The 18779-nt window shown below is 36.8% G+C and overlaps 1 protein-coding gene across 3 annotated transcripts in view; it reads left to right on the top strand.

Moving 5' to 3' along the window:
- The window catches only part of ASAP2 (ArfGAP with SH3 domain, ankyrin repeat and PH domain 2), an 84307-nt gene that overhangs the window by 18962 nt on the left and 46566 nt on the right, over window positions 1-18779 (top strand). For all 3 annotated transcript variants that reach the window (XM_058801292.1, XM_058801291.1, XM_058801290.1), the window contains exons 3-5: window positions 3885-4030; window positions 12659-12733; window positions 14264-14313. In XM_058801292.1, coding sequence (XP_058657275.1) covers window positions 3885-4030; window positions 12659-12733; window positions 14264-14313 — 271 coding nt within the window. The remainder of the gene's footprint in view (window positions 1-3884; window positions 4031-12658; window positions 12734-14263; window positions 14314-18779) is intronic.

The following is an 18779-nucleotide window of genomic DNA, read 5'->3' as shown; positions in this document are numbered from 1 at the left end:
ATATGTGCATTTGAAATGGCAATCATGACCTAGCTGTTTGATCATGACCTCAGTAAGGATGAGGTGTGTGGGGTAGCTAAACCTCTCCTGCTGCCCTACTGGTACAAGTGGTAGAGCTGTGCTCTCCTCCTTCCACTGGGTGTGGGCTCCCTGCTCCTTCTGTCACACCTGCTGCTCGGCAGATCCCCAGATGAGTTTTTAAGCTGGTATAAAGCTGCATATGCAGTGAGATCAACTTAATTGGGATTAGATGAGCACCTGAAGTGGTAGGGCCATGTGTGTGTATCATCAAGAGAGGAGGGTGTGGGGGGTGGAATTACTCTTTGGCAGTAATAAGAAGCTACATTGGCTCTTCTTTGTGAAACCTCAGTCTCCCTGGTGGCTTCCACTTATGTATGTTGAGAACTTCATGACAAGAGGGAGCTGATGAGCTGCAACATTTTATTGTCATCATGTAAAAAATCAGATATTTTTCGTACAATGCTGTATAAAATATAAAGAGCTATTGCTGCATGCATTTTTAAATGTATGCCATTCTCTTAGAATTGTGTATGTTTATCTTCTTTGAAAAAATAACTGAAGCTTTTGTTTTTATGGATCAGCAGCATTTTGTGAATAAGAAACAGCATTTGTTTTTGTGGATAAGAAACAGCATTTGTTTGGCTTTTGTTCTCAGTGTGCTGTTCATAGCAATTAGAGCTAACAAAACCTATATTAAAAGTAAAATAGATAGGCCTGTCAACCTTGGAAAGCCACCAATACCTGACAGAACTTGTGGGCATGTTGGTGTTCAGACAAGGTTAGAACAAGAACTGCTGTTGTGGTGTAATTCATCTCCAGTAATTGAAAGGAAGTTCCTTGTCAAATGTAATAAAGCTGTTATCTTTGGATTGTGGAGCGTTCCGTTTAAGATTTATCAGGAGCTGTTTCATTGATTTGGCATCCTTTCTTCTCTTCTTTCTCTTGCTTGGCTGGGTTTTTTTGGCTGTTGAGTTTTTTTAACATTTTATTCTAGAATGCTAGGCTATGCCTTACAATCAGAGTACCTGTTAGAACATTGTAGCAAATCACTAGTCTTTGCATAAAATCAGTACCTTGCCCATGTTTTAAATTTGTGTTTCCCACCCAATCTTGGCAAGAAAGGTTTGGAGCTTTTGTCTTCCACCGGCAGAAACATCACTAACCAAGCCACTTGTCAGCCCTTGGGGTTTCTTTTAACAAAACAAACCCCATGGTCCTACACTCAGAAAAAGTGACTGGATTTTTACTATAGGTTCCCTAAATAGTTAATAATGTTATAAGAAAATAATGTTTTGTCTTTCTTTTTTAATGTGAGTTTAGAAACTGTTATTAAGGATTACCTAGTGACTCTCAATTTGTACATAGCTTGGGTTCTTACTTAAAGAAAGCCTCTAAATTTCTTTTTTTTATTTCATACCTTTTGTTTGTAGAGAAACTTTTAAAATTTGTCAGGAAAACACCATAGGACAGGTAGAATGTTTTGGAGGGTTCCATCAGAAAAGTAGATTTTTGTGTTCTTCAGAAGCACTTTGGGGGTACTAGCTCAGTTAATAGTACTGCTGCAATAAACTACCATCAGCATTCTGGGCAATGTCTCAGAATCCAGAAGAGCAGTCCCCAGGATGCTGGGGAATAGAAGCCTCCTGGGGATGCCATGTGGAATGGGTGCCATGCTTGTTTCCTAGGTAAAAATTCAGCATGGCTCAGCTACTGGTTGCACATCTAACCATAACACTTAATGGTAGCAGCCTTTTCACCTTGCTTTCATGCAGGGGCACCTTTTTCTTTTTGCTGTAGGAATTGTGGCCTGAGCTCTTCTCTCACCTGGGTTCATGTAAGCTAAGCTGGGTGCAGGAAGCAGCAAAAATGCAGAAAGCAGTGTGGAAATAATTCACTTTACTGGATAGATGTGAGATCTAAAGGAGCCGTGACCTGCCACATCCTCATTTTTGCTGTCTGTGCCAGTTCTCTGAAAGCTTGTTCAGGTGTATATATGTCACACAATAGAATTAGTTGAACATCCTTACTTTATCCTGCAGCAAAAATTTTGCTAAGTGCTCAGCCCTTGCTGTTGATGCTGAGGAAAATAAGTAACTTCCAGTGCTAGCCCTCAGTTTTAAAATTTAATAGCTATCTGCAAACTATCTGTAACAGGCTGCAGATTCAAGTGCTCAAGTTAAAAACTTGTAGAATGAATGCTGTTTGTGTAATTCCCATTCTGCATGTACATGATGTCAGTCTTTAATTACATAGTGTTATACCACTACTGCACAGGCTTTTAGTTTCATATACTGGAAATTAGAGAAAATTTGTAGCTGCTTGAGAAACAAATATCTTGAATGGCATTCCAGATAGGATGCATGAACAGAGGTTTGTTTTTAGTCTGGAGCATGATAATTGAAGAGGTTATACAACCAATTCACTGAAATTTGGGAAAGGATATTGTATCAAAAATACTTTGGATATTAAACATGTTTATGCATAAAAATGGGCTTGAAATGAAACTGAATCATTGCTTGTTTAAACAGATTAATCCTCTCTAAATAATTTAATCTTCAGGGTTTATGCTAGTCTCATGTAATGACCAAGACAGTCTTTGTCCTTATTAATGCATAATTGTTTTCTAGGGTGGGGAGTTTTTTTTTTTTCCCTGACTTGCTTTGAAGCTTTAGAAAATGTCTTCAGCTAGAATAAGAAATAGACAATGTTAGCTTTCTCAGGTGGCAACTTGGTGTGCTTTGTCCACATGCTCAAGCATGACATGGTCACTAAATTTGAGTTCAGAAAAACTTGTTTCTGTTTTATTCCATGGGTCAAGTTGACTTTTGACAAAGGGACTTTTTATGCCTCTCTATATAGGCAAGTAACCTGGTGACCTAGGAGTAAATCACTTGGGCAGAGTAGTTAAGACTCTCAGATTTCCTTTATATTTGAAATTATTTTATGCCTAGATTTCCTCTCATGCCCTGGGCTGAATAACCCCCCCCAACCAGTGCAGCTCAAAGCTTTCTGAACATTGATGTTAGATGTGTGCTGCATGAATTGTCCTGGTGTAGCCCTGGACCACTGGATGATTTCTAGGGCAGAGCTTCTGGTTTTGTTGTCTCAGAAAGGAATCTGGTTGTTATGAACCAGAACTGCTTTCAGAACTGAACTGGCCTGTGGTAAATGCAGATTGCTAGGATTTGTTTCAAATCCCCTCTGCTGCCCTGAATTGGAGAACTAACATAGATATGGTTTTGTCCTCGTCTGTAACATGCTTTATAGTCCTTTTTCCTAGGATATATGACCCAAGGATATTTGATCTATTGCCTTCTGTTGTAGAGATCCAAGACTCTGCCAGCACACTTTAGCTCCTCTGCTTCTTTTTCAGCACACAGTAAAGCATAATAGCACACAGTTAAAATAAGAAAGTAGAAATAAGAAAAATAAAATAAGAAAGTAGAAAACAAGAAAGTAGAATAAATAAGAATAAATAGAATAAATAATGAATAAGGAAGTAGAAAACAAGAAAGTGTTAATAAAAGACTAAAATCTGAAAGTTCATTATAGGAGTTGGGAGTTGTTATGAGGTCTGTGCTATAGTGCAGAAATATGGGTCATTCTAGGGTGTCAGATGTTTGTCTTGTCTTGGCACATTGTCATTTGTACATGTGGATAGGTACTTGCAAACTGGAATTAGTGAGATATGTCATACTTCTGGCATACCAGTGTTAAAGTGTGAATAATGGCTGGGTTTTGTATCAAGTAAACGTTTCTAGCAATAACTCTGGAAAGCTTTTTTTTTAAAAAAACCCCATAAATTGTGATTTCAATAACCTTTTATCTGCTGATGACATCTTCATGTTTTGCTCTTTTTGAAGCTCATGTGGAAAATGAAGAACAGTATACACAAGCACTGGAGAAGTTTGGTGGCAACTGTGTTTGCAGGGATGACCCAGATTTGGGAACAGCGTTTTTAAAATTTTCTGTGTTTACAAAGGAATTAACTGCACTCTTCAAAAATTTGGTAAGAATTACTTAAGAAAAACATGTTGGGATTTTAAAGCCAAAATCTGTATTTTGGTATTATAACAGCTCTTCGTATTGAAGACAATTTGTGTTTTAGCAACCACTGTTCTTACAAAATTTTCAGCTTATGAAAATATCTCATGTCCTAGGTTTTCCCCTTGCAGAAGTCAAAACTCAACCCAAACCAAAGAAACCAGAAAAGCAACCACCACAACATAAAAACACCAGAAACCCCCCTCTTCCAACACTTCTCACGCCTAAAAGCTTCCCACAATAAAGTAGCTATAACATGCATTATAAAACACACACCTCAATTTTCTTTAAAATGTGAAACCAGCAAAACCCAATTTGATTTACTGTGTGATCATGATGTTTTACTTTACTTTTTCCCACTTTCCATTTGTATTTGTAAAGGGAGATTTTAGTGGCCCTGGAAGAGAGCATTTTTACTTCTCAGGGAAATGAGTCAGGGAAACAAAATCAAGCAAAATGCTAAAACAACAGTAGCATCCATTGGGGACCAATCCTACAGCTGAAGCCAGTAAGTCTTAAAAGCCTCTTTGGTGAGCCAAATGGGATGGAGCCAAATGGAAGAACAGGATTTTTCATTATAAATGGAGAATTTTCAGCCTCAATTTCACATTAATCACAGGGTGCAAAAAGAGCAGATTCTGATTACATCCTAGGAGGTAGAGCTATCCCATATCTTAAGTACCAAATTTGCTTGAATTCACAGAACTCTTATACCAGGGGCTAGGAAGGGGAAATGACCCAGATTCCCAGGAGCATTTAAAAGTCTGTGTCTGCTGAAATCAATGGCATGAAGGCACATCAAATGCTTTTGTGAGTCTAGACCAAATGTCTGTAGTTTGCAGCCAGCTGGTCATAATCAGTTCTTTAGGGAATGTTTCCAGCTGATAGGATTTAGGGCAGTGCCATTCACTCCTGATGCTGTCCTGTCTTTTTATCCAACCATGGTATTGATGAATACAGCCACAAATGTATTTATCTGCCATGAAATGTATTGCATATTGGTTATATTGATTTGAACGTCTTTGGATGTACAAATACTATCTGAGATTATGTATCAGAAGAGGCATCCTGATTCAGTGGGAGTCAGTTATCCCAAGTCTCTCATACAGAGGCAGGCAGCTCCTATGGAAAGGAAAATTGAATGGACCTTCTAATTGATACCTTCTGTTGACTAAAATCCCCTCTCTATCATATATTAATTGCAGTATGATGAATTCATTAGGCCAATGGATCTGGGAAATGTGATATTGAAGTGGTTTTAAAAAGCAATCTGCTAAAAGCTACACCCCCTCCCCAGAAAAATCTTTCAATGTATTACATTTCAAGAATACTTCTGAAGGCTAGAAGGTGTTGTTTTTTTACCAAAAATCTTAGCTATTTGTTCTCTTAAGACCAGAAACTACTATCTTTGCAAAATGTTTCTGACAAGAATAAATTTTTTCCATGCTTTGGAAAGGAAAAATAACCAAAATATGTATCTATGGGATGTTAGAATGGATGTTTTTGTTACCTTTTGTTATTTACCTATAAGTGTTTTGTGTGTCTTCTCCAAGGAATATTTGTAGTTCTTTTTGCTGTGTACTGTTTTTTTTTTAGTAACAGTTATGTCCTTTTGCTTCAGTTTGTGTGTATAAGAAGAGGCTATGTCATAAGAGAGTAGCTAAGTCTGTAGTTTTTCCTCAGTTTGTGGTTCTTATTTTCTCTGTTTTTGAAGAGAAGAGTAATTTTGCATGGGCATGAATATAATTTCTTTTTTTTTAATGTTGCAGTAGCATAGGCACCTTCTCTCTTTATCACTGTCTGGTGAAAAGCAGATCTCTATAAAGTTCTGCTCCTTCCTGCTAGGCCTCATATTGTTGGGGTTTGAAGTTTTTGTTTTTTCTTGACTAGCAGAGGAGACCTAAAGGTCCTTGAATTTGGTGTCTCAATGAGAAAATAGTTTCCTCCAGAAATTTATACATATGAAAAAAAGATGTGAACTTCATTATTGCTTGTAAATGGCATATTTATGAAAAAGAAATCTAGAATAATGAAAAATTACAGCCTTATATAGCTTTGCCTATTAGAAGTTAATGCCACTAGAAAAAAATTTTAGTAACTGATCACTTTGAAAATCTGTTAATAAATTCAGTGTTTGAGGTCTAGTTTCTAGAAGGTTAAAAGGGTATTGACCAGTATAAAAGTTTCTGTACAGGAATTGGGGTGTATTTTGGGGTGTATTTTGTTAAAGTCATAGCCATATGTGCATGCTTAAAATGAGGTGATGTATCCAACTCTGAATGCTTTCAACATAATAGTATTAAAAACAGGCCTCTCCTTTGGGGTTTCCTTGTAGCACTCCACATGTTTTGGTTGTAAATATTTTCATGAAAAATGTAGCTGGGGCCATGCAACCTGCTGCTGCTGAAAAAACATTCAGAAAGGTACTTTTTAAATAGACTGTTCTCTGGGGCTTCACAGGGTGCTGAATTTCCACAGAAGATTTTAACTGAAGTGGATGGGGAATGTGCAAGGAAGTGAGAGGACATGTTCAGACTGGAACAGATGCCAAAGCTATTAACACTGGCAAAGCTTTAGGGCTACTGTCAACTTTTGCTTTGTCATATATTTTACTTTTGTTTCTAGAAGCTGATGTGTTCTGTCAGCTCTTGGCCTGGATGGCGTTTAGAGCTGTAACTCTAAAGTCCTTCTGCACACAGATTTTCCTTAGACTTGTCCTTTGTAAGGTAGAGGAAACTGTTATAAAGTTGTTCTGCTTTAACTGAAGTTTCAGGTGCTTGTTTTCTCTAATAATTTTTAAAGTTTACCAAAAGACTTTGAAGTTTTTATGGCCTTACAAAGGCATCAGTGTTTTAAAGTTTTTCAATAACAGCTGAAGTGTTTTTGTTTTTAATCCTAAAACCTGTATACTTACTATTCAAGTTAAAATTTAGGTCTTGAGGTTTTTTATAAGTTTGCTCTGCTGCTTTTATGTGTGCACTTTCAAATAGTGCATCAAATTAAAAAAAAAAACCCACGCCAACCTTTGTAGTTTTTCTTCATTTCTGAAGGGATTTATAAATGCATCTTCAAGAAATGAATTTATATTTACTGTGTACAAGATCCTTGTAACCACTCATTTTAGCCATTGTACTTGTTTGCGTTATTTCAATCACTTTGTGATACATGCTGTGCAATTATTTTCTCTTGCCAAAGCTCTGATATCAGCTTAATTTTTTTTTTTTTCAACTTCTGTTTTTTAAGAAGATTGAGCAATCAGTTTGTCTTTTTGGTACTGAAAGATCTGAAAGTACTAGAGGCCATTTTCAGAAATAACGTACTACGTTGTGTGACAAGCACAATATTGCTGTTGATGGCAACCTTGTTACTAATTTCTAATAGACTGCAGCCACCCGCTAGAGTAGGCAGTGCTCCCAGGTTGGCAAGGTCTGTATGGTACTTGCTTGTAGTGTCAATTATTATTCCTTCTTAAGTGTAGTGCCAAGGGATAAAGGTATGAATCTTAATAAAATGTTAGGACAAGGAAAGGCTTGTTGCATTATGTTTGCACTTTAAATATTTTCTCCTTTAAATCCTGTTAATTTTTTTCTACACTGAGAAGAAATAAACTCTGGTTGTGCATTTTTGTCAACACTCCTTGAAAAGGGGTTTGATCTGTGAAGATAATGTATCTATTTAACAAATACCATTTTCTGTATTTGTTGGTATATTTACTTTTTTCCTTTATTTTTCATTTATATAAATTTAAAGCTAATGAAACAGTCTGCATTGAGAAGAGTGGATCTGATATTTCCACTCTGTGGAAGATAGCTGGAACTAAGACATTCTATTTTCTATTAATAATCCTTGGAGTTTTAGTTACAGAAAATGGAAGAACAGCAGTGGTATTTTTCTGACCATATGCTCTTGCTTTACTTACTTTTTTAAATGTAAGAGGAAAGAAAATTTGCTTAACTGTAAAAGGTAACAGCAAAACTGAAGGAATTATCTTTTCTGTATTATGTACTGAACTTGAAAAATTTATGCCCAGAATTTTCTTGGTTTAGACCAAGGTGTTAAAACACAATGTTTGGTGCCTGAACGTTCACAAACATATTTTTGTTTAGAAGGACTTGCTGAAGTCCATGAGAAAACCCTACAGGTATACATGTTTGAGACTGGAGTATTATATATGGAGCTTAATGATTTAAGTTGTGCCCTTTCAGTGTTTCACCAGTACACTTGAGGAGAACTTAACTAAAAGTGTGAGTTAAAAAAGAGTACTCTTTGATTTATGCTTGTAGAGATATAAACCAAGATATAATAATTCCTCCTGAGAAGCATGGGTTCAGCTCAACCCGGAATCAAATCTTTATTTTTTTGCCAAAGGGTATTGATCCAACTGGAGGAAATTCAGAGGACAGTAATAAAACATGATTAGGCCTTCAATAGGTAGGTTTATGAAGAAAGTTTAAAAGAATGTTCACTTCACAGATAACTGATTGTGGAGGAGGAAAATAATAAATTGTGTATAAATGGAATCTCACTCTGAAAATATTAGGTGAAGTGTCCCAGAGAAAGTGATAGAAGCCTACCACTTAGGGTTTTAACCTAGGTTAGAAAATGTGCGCTCTGGAGTTCTCCACTGGTAAGGAAGAAAGGCTAGAATAACCCCAAGCCTCTTCCTTCCTTTTCTTTTGCAGTTCTTCATTTTATGCTTTTCAGATTTCCCATGAAGTACTTCCTAATAGAGAAGTTCCCAGTTTGTAGTTTGCATGTTGGGGCTAATTCTGAGGAGTCCATGGTGGCAACACTTGGTATCTTGTGTGAAGGCATTTTTGTAGGCAGCTCCTTGTGGACCCTTAGTGGTGCTCAGCTGTTCTGCTGGAGTCATTTTCCCTGTGGCATAATGGGTGGTGGCTGATGTCCCAGCTCAGCCACACCTGTGCTGTGGGGGAAAGGGAGTGAGGACAGGGCAAGGGCAGCACTGTGTCCTTGTTTGGGAGGGGAAGGCACAGTGCAAAGATGAAAGTTTGTGCCACCAGTCTTTGTTACACTTTTTTCTGAAGTCTTGGGGGTAGATGCTAAACCTTAAAGTTTAGACAAACAATGTCTCATCTGTATACCATGCTCGTCAGAGCATCTGTGGATGCTCTGATTTCCACTTTCTCCCTTCTGTGTTGATTGGCCTTGTCCTGCTGAAGCTCATGTCACTAGGAAAATTATTGGAAACTATTAAATCCAATAGCACTTACCTTAAAAAAAATAGAAAATAACTTAACTAATGATTTGTCAGCAGACAGTACTGCCGTCACCTGCACACACACAAACTCACTGATGGTTGAGAAGCCCACAGCCAAGTACAGGGACTGCATCAAGGTTTAGTAACATATCATATCATACTGCTCAGCTGCCTGAATTTTAGTTTAAACTGAAAAAGTTTTAAGTTCTGCATGTTAAGAAAAGTATTTAACTTCTGAAGTATACTGAAAAGGCTTTTTTTTCCTTTTTGCTTGGATTTAGCAGACAAAATCTACAGAAGTACTGTGGGCACCAGTATACAAAGCTCTTATGGAAAAGAGCTTTACATTAAAGTAATCAGGAGGGCTGGCAAACAGTGAATTGAAATGTTTAACCATAGGATCTTAAACCACTTGAACATCTTTCCCCGTTAGAAGTGCTGGCTTGCTTGTTGCCTCTGCCAGCACTTCTGGCAGCTATGTGTTTTGTTTATATGTTATCTCCCCTGCCATTTTGTCTTCTCTAAGCCTTCTCCAACTTAGGAAGTTTTAATTTTTTACACTGTCATCTTGTTGGAAACTGTCAGAGGAAAACTGCAAGTGCCAAAGCAGTAAAGTTGGAAGTGGAAACGGGGTCAACTATTTTTTTTCCTTTCTTTGTTTTTTAACGATGTGCAATGTGCTAGTGTTCCTCTGAGACAGGATGACATTAATTTCTGTGAAGCTTTCTTGCACCTTTGTATTTTTTAAAGCATATTTTAAAACATCAAGTAGTCAAAATGTAGAGTCCATTGCATATGTTCTAGCTCCTTGTACTCTGCACACAGAGTAGGAGCTGCACATATTAGTGCTTCTGTATGCCAAAAATGGGTCTATATTTTTAGATAGTTCAGCTTATGCTTCTCAATAAAGAAGAGAAAAACATGTAAGATCTTTCATCTGTGTACTGCTTGCTGACTTATAAATATGAGGGAATGTGATTCATCTAACTGGGTTAATAATGACAAGTTCATGCATTATGTATGTTTACTTTTGTTACAAATAGAATAGGAGCATAGGGAATACAATAGACTGATGGTTATGTACAGGTGATAGCACACAGAAGGAATTAATTTGAATAGGCAAACAGTCTCTAAACTTTTACAAAGAATGTAGAGTTTTTCTCTTGTTTTTGGGGTTTTTTGTAAGTTGCTTTGGACTCCAGGCCTCATGGTGTGAAATTCTAGCAAATATCCATAACTATTTTGGAGTCTGATTGATGTTTACTCATGAGTATGTTTGGGATAATACTTCAGATGGTTTGTTTTTTTATGACTTAAAGAAAAATCAGTTGAGTCTACTGTTGAGAAATGCTTTATTCTTTATTCCTGTCTACTGAATTTGAAGAGTAGTTAAATAGAGGCTATGAAAGTATTGATCCTTAAGTTAGATATTTGACTACATCATACTCATAAAATAGACTAACAAAATAGAAAACTTTGCATGGAAAGATATCTTGAAAGGGACCTCTTCTCTTTTCCACATAACTATTCTGGATGTGCACTTGCAGCTTCTAGAAGTTTTGGGTTTTTTTAATGTAGGTGTTGTGAAGTTTAAACCTTTGCACTTTCCCCCTGTATCTGTGACATATAATTTTATGACCTTTGGGAATGGTTGTCCTGGTATATGCATGTGGTAGTACTGCTGAGGACTTAGGAAGTGGATGGTTTCCAGCACTGCCAGCTAAGCATGTGTACATGTTGCTCATTCCATTTTTACAGGAAGTACTTAAAAAAACCAACCCAAATACAGAGCTGAGATAGAACTTGTTGATTCTGAAGGGCTGTGGTTGGGTCCTGCAACTTGTTGGGGAGGAGAAAAAGTAGGATGGAGGAGGGGAAATATGATTTGTGTTAAAGAGTTTGAAAGATCAGATTTTCTGTATTTCTTTAGCTTTTCCATGCAGAGACAATCTGTGTAACCTTTACAGCTGATGAAAGTTCACTTTATTGGCTGAAATTTCAAGCAAATGTAGTAAGGTAGTTTCTTTGAGGAGGAGGGGTAGGGACAGTGGGGCTTTGCTGGTTTGTTTTAACAAGAACTGTTACATAGCACAGAGTCTGTTCTAGTGAGGCCACCAAGTAACAACATGGTGATAATATTTTGTATTTTACAATTCTGGGGAGACTGAAGCATCCATAATTGGAATTATTTTTTCCTTGATATTTTAGCATTCTTTCATCTCTTGATGGGTTACACTGAAGTCCCTGACATTATTCCTGAAGAAATAAAGCATTTGTTTTGATACAAAGTTTTTTTTCTGTAATTGGAACATTTGAAATCCATCTTCATGTAGGGATTTCAGAGCTTCTTGAAAAAAAAAATCCCATTTTAAAAGAACACCATAAAATATCAAAAAGATGTAACTCATCCAAGGGCAACTTTCACTGAACTGCTGCAAAAGTTATTCTGATTTTTTTTCTCTTTGTTTTATTCAAAAGTATTTTGGGTTTTGCTCCTCAGAGCAATCAATTCTTTTGAATAGTTGCAGTTTAAACTCTCTGCCTAGATATTATGGTCCATACCTTGAATGCTTTCCCTGAATCATAAAGGAGTTGATATGCAATCTTTTCCTAGCTGTCTTATTCCTACAGTCTTTCTTTGTTCTTTTTACTTCTTAAATATTATCATAGAGATATTTAACAAAATCAATATTATTTTACCACTGTCTTAATTTGAAATATTTTTCATCTTCTTGAAGTACTTATTTTCTCTTGAATTACTTGCATACTGAAGCCCTCATTAAAATACTATTTCAAAGTTTGCATGAGATAAATAAGGCAGATGTATTGCTTTTTAAAAACAAATGGAAAATATTGGAATGGTGGCTGTTTTACAGGCCAGCACTGTTTGTCTTTATAACTTCTGTCAGAGTAAGATGCCATGTATTGGGAGAATAGCAGATGTGCTTTATGGAATAGGTCTGAGGAAGCTAGAAAGTAAACAAGGTTAATGTAAAATATGCTCGTGAACTTAAAATTATCTGTGCTAAAAAATTGTATGCTTCTGTTCATAGAATTTAAATGGGGAAATAAGGCAATGTAAAAATTAGTGTTCTTATTTTGCAGTCACTGTTGGGTGAGGTATTTATAATCAGCGGTAATTCTGGAGGTTTCCTGCTGGTTTGGGTTATAGTGTTTCCAGAGTCAGTTTTATTAACTTGTGTTGTTTTCATCTTTGGTTACTGCCTGTGCTAATAAACATCTCCATAAGGCAGGGACAGGAAAATAATATGTAAGATTTCCTTGTGAAACTTTCTGAAATGTGTGTATTAAGACAGTTTACGTTCTGTGTCTAAATATATTAACTGATTTGGTGTAATTTTCTTGTTACAGATTCAGAATATGAACAACATAATCACTTTTCCATTGGACAGTTTGCTGAAGGGAGACCTGAAAGGAGTGAAAGGGGTATGTCTTTCCTCCTGTTAATATATAGGATTGTTGTTAGTACAGTAGATACATTTAACAAGTGTATTAATCTTATGTGTTGGAAGGTGTAGGATACTCAAGTCATATATTAGCTCAGTAAACAAGACTTTTTGGGCTTTGTTTGTTTTTGGGTTTTTTTGTGAATCAAGTCATCCTTTCTGTTTGTGGATTCACATACCTCATGTTCTTGAGTGTGTATACAAAACAACATTTGAGAAGCTTTAAAAGCAGGCCTGAGATGCAGGAGATAAGCAGAGAAAGAGGTGTAAGATTCAGATATTTACTTAGTTGGGCTAAGGGTAGTACTATATATTTAAGGATTTTTAGCAGTCTAAACTTACCTGGAACTATTAAGAAGCACACATTAGACTGTATGAGCATAGGATTTTTTAAAGAAGCTGAAATCTATTTGTTTATGGCCCAAGGACATTTCCTATTTTGAAATAACAGCAACTTAAGACTCAAATGAGGATATGTTTATGATAAATTTCAGAGCCTATGGCGAGCAAACTTACTTGGCTTTTGCTTTGTTCAGTGAGCAAACAGGAAGTGACTGGCAGCTATTGTTCTAGGACATGGAAGGAAGGAGAAAAATATGTACATAGACTAAAAATGGTTTCTGTAAATTACTGGAGCATAAATAGATTATTAAATAAGATAGACATTATTTTTGTGTTGTTTGCTTACCACATTTCACTCATATTTTTCTCTATGTCAGAATAAATACATTTATTACAATACAGTGTTTCCCCACTGCCTTGAGAATATAATCAAATGCTGCTTCAGTAAATTTAATAATTGTCTCAATAATTAATTAAAATGTAAGAATTAGTTTGTAATCTGTAGTTGCAAAGATTTTCCAGTGTCTGACAGTTGTAGTTGTCTGCTCTCTTGAACTTCATCAAAATTTCAGCTCTTGCATTTTTAGACATCAGTGAAATAACTTTACAACTTCTTAAGATCATTTTATCCAAATTACCTTATTTAGAGGAAAGAAGATAAAGGAATTTGGAATGTAAGTAATTCAGAATTCTCACAGAATTAGCTATGCTGAGCCATAAGGTCTATACTGTTCCCATTAAGTCTGGAAATTTGAGTTTTTTAAACTTTAGTGTGATGAATCGAGTTCTTAGCCAAGGCTATACCACAGCCTGGGGACAGGGACTTTTTTCCAGTACAGGCAGAGATTGAATGATGAGAAAGCAGTTCCTTTGTTTAATTGCATAGTGTGGTCTTGGGATAACATGTTGTTATACCTTTTAAGGAGTAAAATGGAGCTGTGAAAATCATAGTAAACAGCACCCTACAGATGCTTTAAAAAACATGGGTGTATTAATTCTCTTTACAAGATTAGTTTTCCTTTGTGCAAGATTGCACAACCCTTAGAAGAGAGAGTGAAGTCCCTCATTCTAGTGGGCACTGCAAGGGGCCAAGGTGTGTCTTCATTGTTAGAGCCACAGTGTTTTTCATGTAAATAGCTGGCTGTTATTTTTTCTCTTTTCTTGACAGGACCTGAAAAAACCCTTTGATAAAGCTTGGAAGGACTATGAAACAAAAGTGTATGTATTTTTTAACTTTTATTTAAGAGGGAAATGTAACTGAAATCTGTGGAGCTTATTACTTAATGCTGAGGTTGAATGTTCTCAGCAGGTGCAGCATGTATTAGAAGTGGATGTACACCTATCTGAGGCTTGTGAGTTGTGTCTTATGTTGTGGATCTAACCCTACTGAGCATAAGCCACTTGTTTGAAGTTACCAGATACACTGTTTAAACAAACAGCTATAAAATAAGTTTATAAAAACTGGAATTTTATATCTAGCTAAATAAATTCAATGAGTCAACAAAGCGCAACACCTAACATCAAACACAATTTATTCTGGTTCCTAGTAAATCTGAAGTGGTTCAGTGTCCTGCATCGGAGACAGCTGTTTCCAGGGTTGGCCAGGTGAATTGTATCAGTACAGCTGACAGTTTCTGAAGTAGAATTTTTGTAGTGAGTTTTATTCCACATTACAGTATTTCCTAGACTGACTATCAGTTTTGTGTCACATGTCCAGTGTCTTTGTTCTTCTGAAATAATGCTGCTTTGCATCAGACCATCTCTGATGATACAGGTCCGGAAGAATCATGTATGATGACACTATTTAACATAAATAACTTGCAGATCCACAGCCAACTAGACTGGCTGAAAATCCAGCACCATTTATGTATTTTTTTAATTACACAAAGTTGTAGTGCAGTAGATATAGACTTAGTCTGTCTGAAGTCTTCAGAAATTATTCCTGTAGCTGGTTTACCCACAAAAGCAACCAGGTAGCTAAATTTCCTTATTCCTTTTGTGAATAACAATGAGAATGGTCTAGTTATTGCTTTCTAGGATCAAATTGTGAGGAAGACCTGTGTGGCTTTTGGTTTTGGAAACTGCCTAGCTATAGGTGGATTTTCATAAAAGGACATTCTGAAATACTGAGAGAAACCTCTGGTCTGATACCAAATCCACAGAAGATTGTGTTGGCTCCAGTGTTTTATGTTCCTGACACCTGTGAGCAGTCTCATTTGGTGCCATTCCAGTTATTGACTGTTGAGATAATTAAGATTTCTAATCATTGCCTATGGCAGTAGTTGATCTCTGAGGATGGGCCTTAAAGAATAATCCTATAATTTAGTCTGCTGTTGTCTAGCACTGCTTGATTGCTGGATTTGAAAGCTTGTTTACTTGTGTGTGGGTATTCATACTGACAACCCACAAAGTTTATGTGCCAACTTTAAAATAAATTTGTGCACTGCTGGGACATACACCAAGAGCAATGTTACTACTGGACCAAGACCTCTAGTGCTTTTAGGATTTCTGATCTAATATTCACTAGGATGAGTGTGTTGAAGTGATGTAAGGATTTGTGCTTGATCATCAGTTTGTTCAGAGCTGGCATTTCAGAGTCAGATATCCCAGAAATATTTTCAGTTGTTATTTAATTTAATTAAGTAATTGCGGAGTAAGAAGTCCCCTGAGAAAATGCATTTGTATATTTGGGGATTTTCATTTGAGGTTATGGACATGTTGGAAATGTTATTTTGTGTGCTGTGTCATTCAGGATCTGAAAACGTGATGCTGACAGTGTGTTTTCTGTCTGTGGCATTGAATCCATTGCTGCTTGTGTGATACAATGAGATTTTTTCTTTTTCTTTCAACTGGCAATCCTTTAGAAAACCTTTTTTATGGCTTTGCTTTCAAGTAAGACACTTGGGTTTTGATCTGAAGCGGGTTTCCTTTTTCCAGTTGCAGTTACCTCTACTTTCTGCAAGATTTTTTAACAAATGAAGCAGACCTACCTGACAATGCTCTTTTCTAAGCCATTTACATGTCAGGTTATTAAACAGGCAGAAGTTGAAGGTAGCACACATTTATCAGAAATTTTTTTCAGATCCATGAACCAATTTTGTGGTATTTCTAAGTGGTGGACTGGTACAATTACTGAGTGCTGCATTTTTTAAAGTGGTTACATGAAAGCTCCACATCAATATTTTGAATTAGTCCAGTCTGTTGGACTCCTTGACTTTGATATAGACCAAAGGCTCATCAGCTTGAGGCTTAGGATAGAGAGCCTGGGAATTCTGTGTCAATTCTTTCAAATAATGGGCTGCTTTTGGGTTTTTTTTGGTAAGCTGTTCTACAACAATGAAAATTACTTTTCATGGCATAAAGCTGGCAGTCGGGGAGTATTGTTTTTCAGTGCAAGCTATGTTGCTTATACCAAGGAGCAGACCAGTTTTCCATGATTTTGTTGAGTTAAAGTCAGTCCTGGAACTTCCCTGAGACCCCTGCCTGTAGGACTGTGGGATTTGTCAGACCTCTTGTACATAAGATCAGTTCCCAGATAAATTGAGATGTTACAACCTGTCATTATGGAGCATTTGTCTTTAAAAACTAGAGATGGGAATTTTAATGATGTGATTTTCAACTTAGGATGAGAATATTAATTTGAGCTTGAATTTGTTCAGGTCATCTTTTTTCTCATACTAATTTTTTTACATAGAAAAACAGTGAGGTTTCTCTGGGTGGCTATTATACATGCTGCTGAGGTTTGTTAAGAAAACAACTCTTTTCATTCTGTGGCCATCCTGAATGGATCTAGACTTCCTTATAGCTGCGTGTTTTGATTGTCTGTAGCAGTGGGTATATGCAGAATCACCTCAAGAAGTCTTAATTGAAATTTTTGGGGGTTTTGTTGTTGTATCTTCATGCTCTCTGCTTTAATAAAAAGGACAAAGGAAGCAGGAGAGGTAACCTCAGTCTCACTACAGCTTGTGTTGCCAGAGCTGAGTGGTAGATGTAGGTGCTGATAGCCAGCCAGAGGTTTGCTCAGCCCTCTTCAATCTGTTACTTTAGATAACTCCTTGTTTGGATTGTGCCTAAAACCAATTCTAGGTGTGTGCTTAGTGAGCTGTCTTTTCCAGTGATATTTCTTCAAACATGTGAATAGCTCTTTTGAAAATTCTTCCCCTCCTTTTTTTTTTTCTTTTCTTTTCCATTTTGTTTAACAAACTATTCAAGGCTGCTAGGCTGCTCTTTTTCTGCACATGCCTCTGTATCATGTGCTTAACATCATATTGTTCATCTGCATTTCCTAGTCACAAGTTCAGACCTGTGAAGCTACGTGCCAGATAATGAAGTGGTATTTTTGTAGTCTGTTTAGAAGTGACAGTTTTCATATTGATTGCTGCCTTTGAGCTTATTTATCACACTATCTCATCTCTCTTCCTTGCACCTTTGTGATAACCTTTTGGGTGCAAATACACCCAAGTGTGACATATTTGAAAAGAAAGAAAGTTAATTTAAAAATAGCATCTGCGTTGCTTTATTCCCGTAACAATTTTTGAGGTTCAACCTCTCCATGTAATTAGGTGTGCTTAAAAATTCCTATGTATCTAGTTCTTGTTTGAGAGAGAGATGTTTAAGATCCATTCTGATGATCTTGGATCACCATCCATCATTTTTGATTACTAATGCACCTCCTTTGCCCTGTAGCCACCTAACTTCTCAGACTATTTTCCTCAGGATCGCCTTAGCTGAAGTAATGGAGGGAAGCTGGAGCCCTATTTCTCTGTACCCTGGGGCTGCTCTTGAGTAAGGTAGTATGAGGAGCAAGCAACCTATAGCTTCATACAAACCTACTTCAGTCAAAAATTGGGACTATCCTGAGGTGGCATTCATGAATAATTTATATTTTCTCACATTATTATTCCAGCAATCATTAACATGACTCAGTTGGAGCCATGAAGATTTTAAAATGTTTTTAAAGCCTTAAAGCAGTGCATTTCTGGTGGGACCTCAGTTGCAGTTGTTGTTTCCCACACAAGAGCTGGGAGATGCTGCCGGCCAGCAGAGCAGCGCAGCAGGACTGCTCTGTGTCCTTTGGGAGAGCTGTGTCAGACTGGGCTCCTCTTGTGCCGAGGCAGTTGCTTTCCCCTGTGTACTCAAACACTAATGGCAGGCGTGCCCAGGGACCATATGGGGAAGGAGTACACATGTCATAAAAACTGCTCATTCTCCCAGCAGACAGATCGCATTGAGCAAGGCGCTGAGCCAGATATCACCCACACGCTTCAGTTTGATCAGTCCTGTTGTGGTACATTCTGAGGTAAAGACTATGTGTCAATTTTACACAGGAAATAGAAGGGTAAACTTACTGAAGCATATTATTCACAATATTTTTTTTTTTTTTGCTGAATATGTCTGTATTCTGGATATCAACCTGATTTTCTTGAAAAGAAGAAAATGTTAATTTTTAAAATAGAAATGTCTTATTTTGGTGCCTGTAAATGCCTATTATCTTCAGAAGTCTTCTTTAACTAGTGTTGTGCTCATGCTACGAAATGTAAAGGTTTAATGGAGACTAATGAGCTGTTTCTGGGAAGGCTGATTACCTCTCCTTTGCCATTCTCCTTTTAAAAACTGGGCATGAGGTCTCTTGCACAACTGAGTGAAGAGAACAAGTTGTTTGAATGTGCTTATGGCATTTTAAG

This window comes from Ammospiza caudacuta, chromosome 3 (assembly GCF_027887145.1).
Source record: "Ammospiza caudacuta isolate bAmmCau1 chromosome 3, bAmmCau1.pri, whole genome shotgun sequence".
Taxonomy (NCBI): Eukaryota; Metazoa; Chordata; class Aves; order Passeriformes; family Passerellidae; genus Ammospiza; species Ammospiza caudacuta.
The sequence above is the reverse complement of the archived record's forward strand: the minus strand, read 5'-3'. Positions and strand labels throughout refer to the sequence as shown.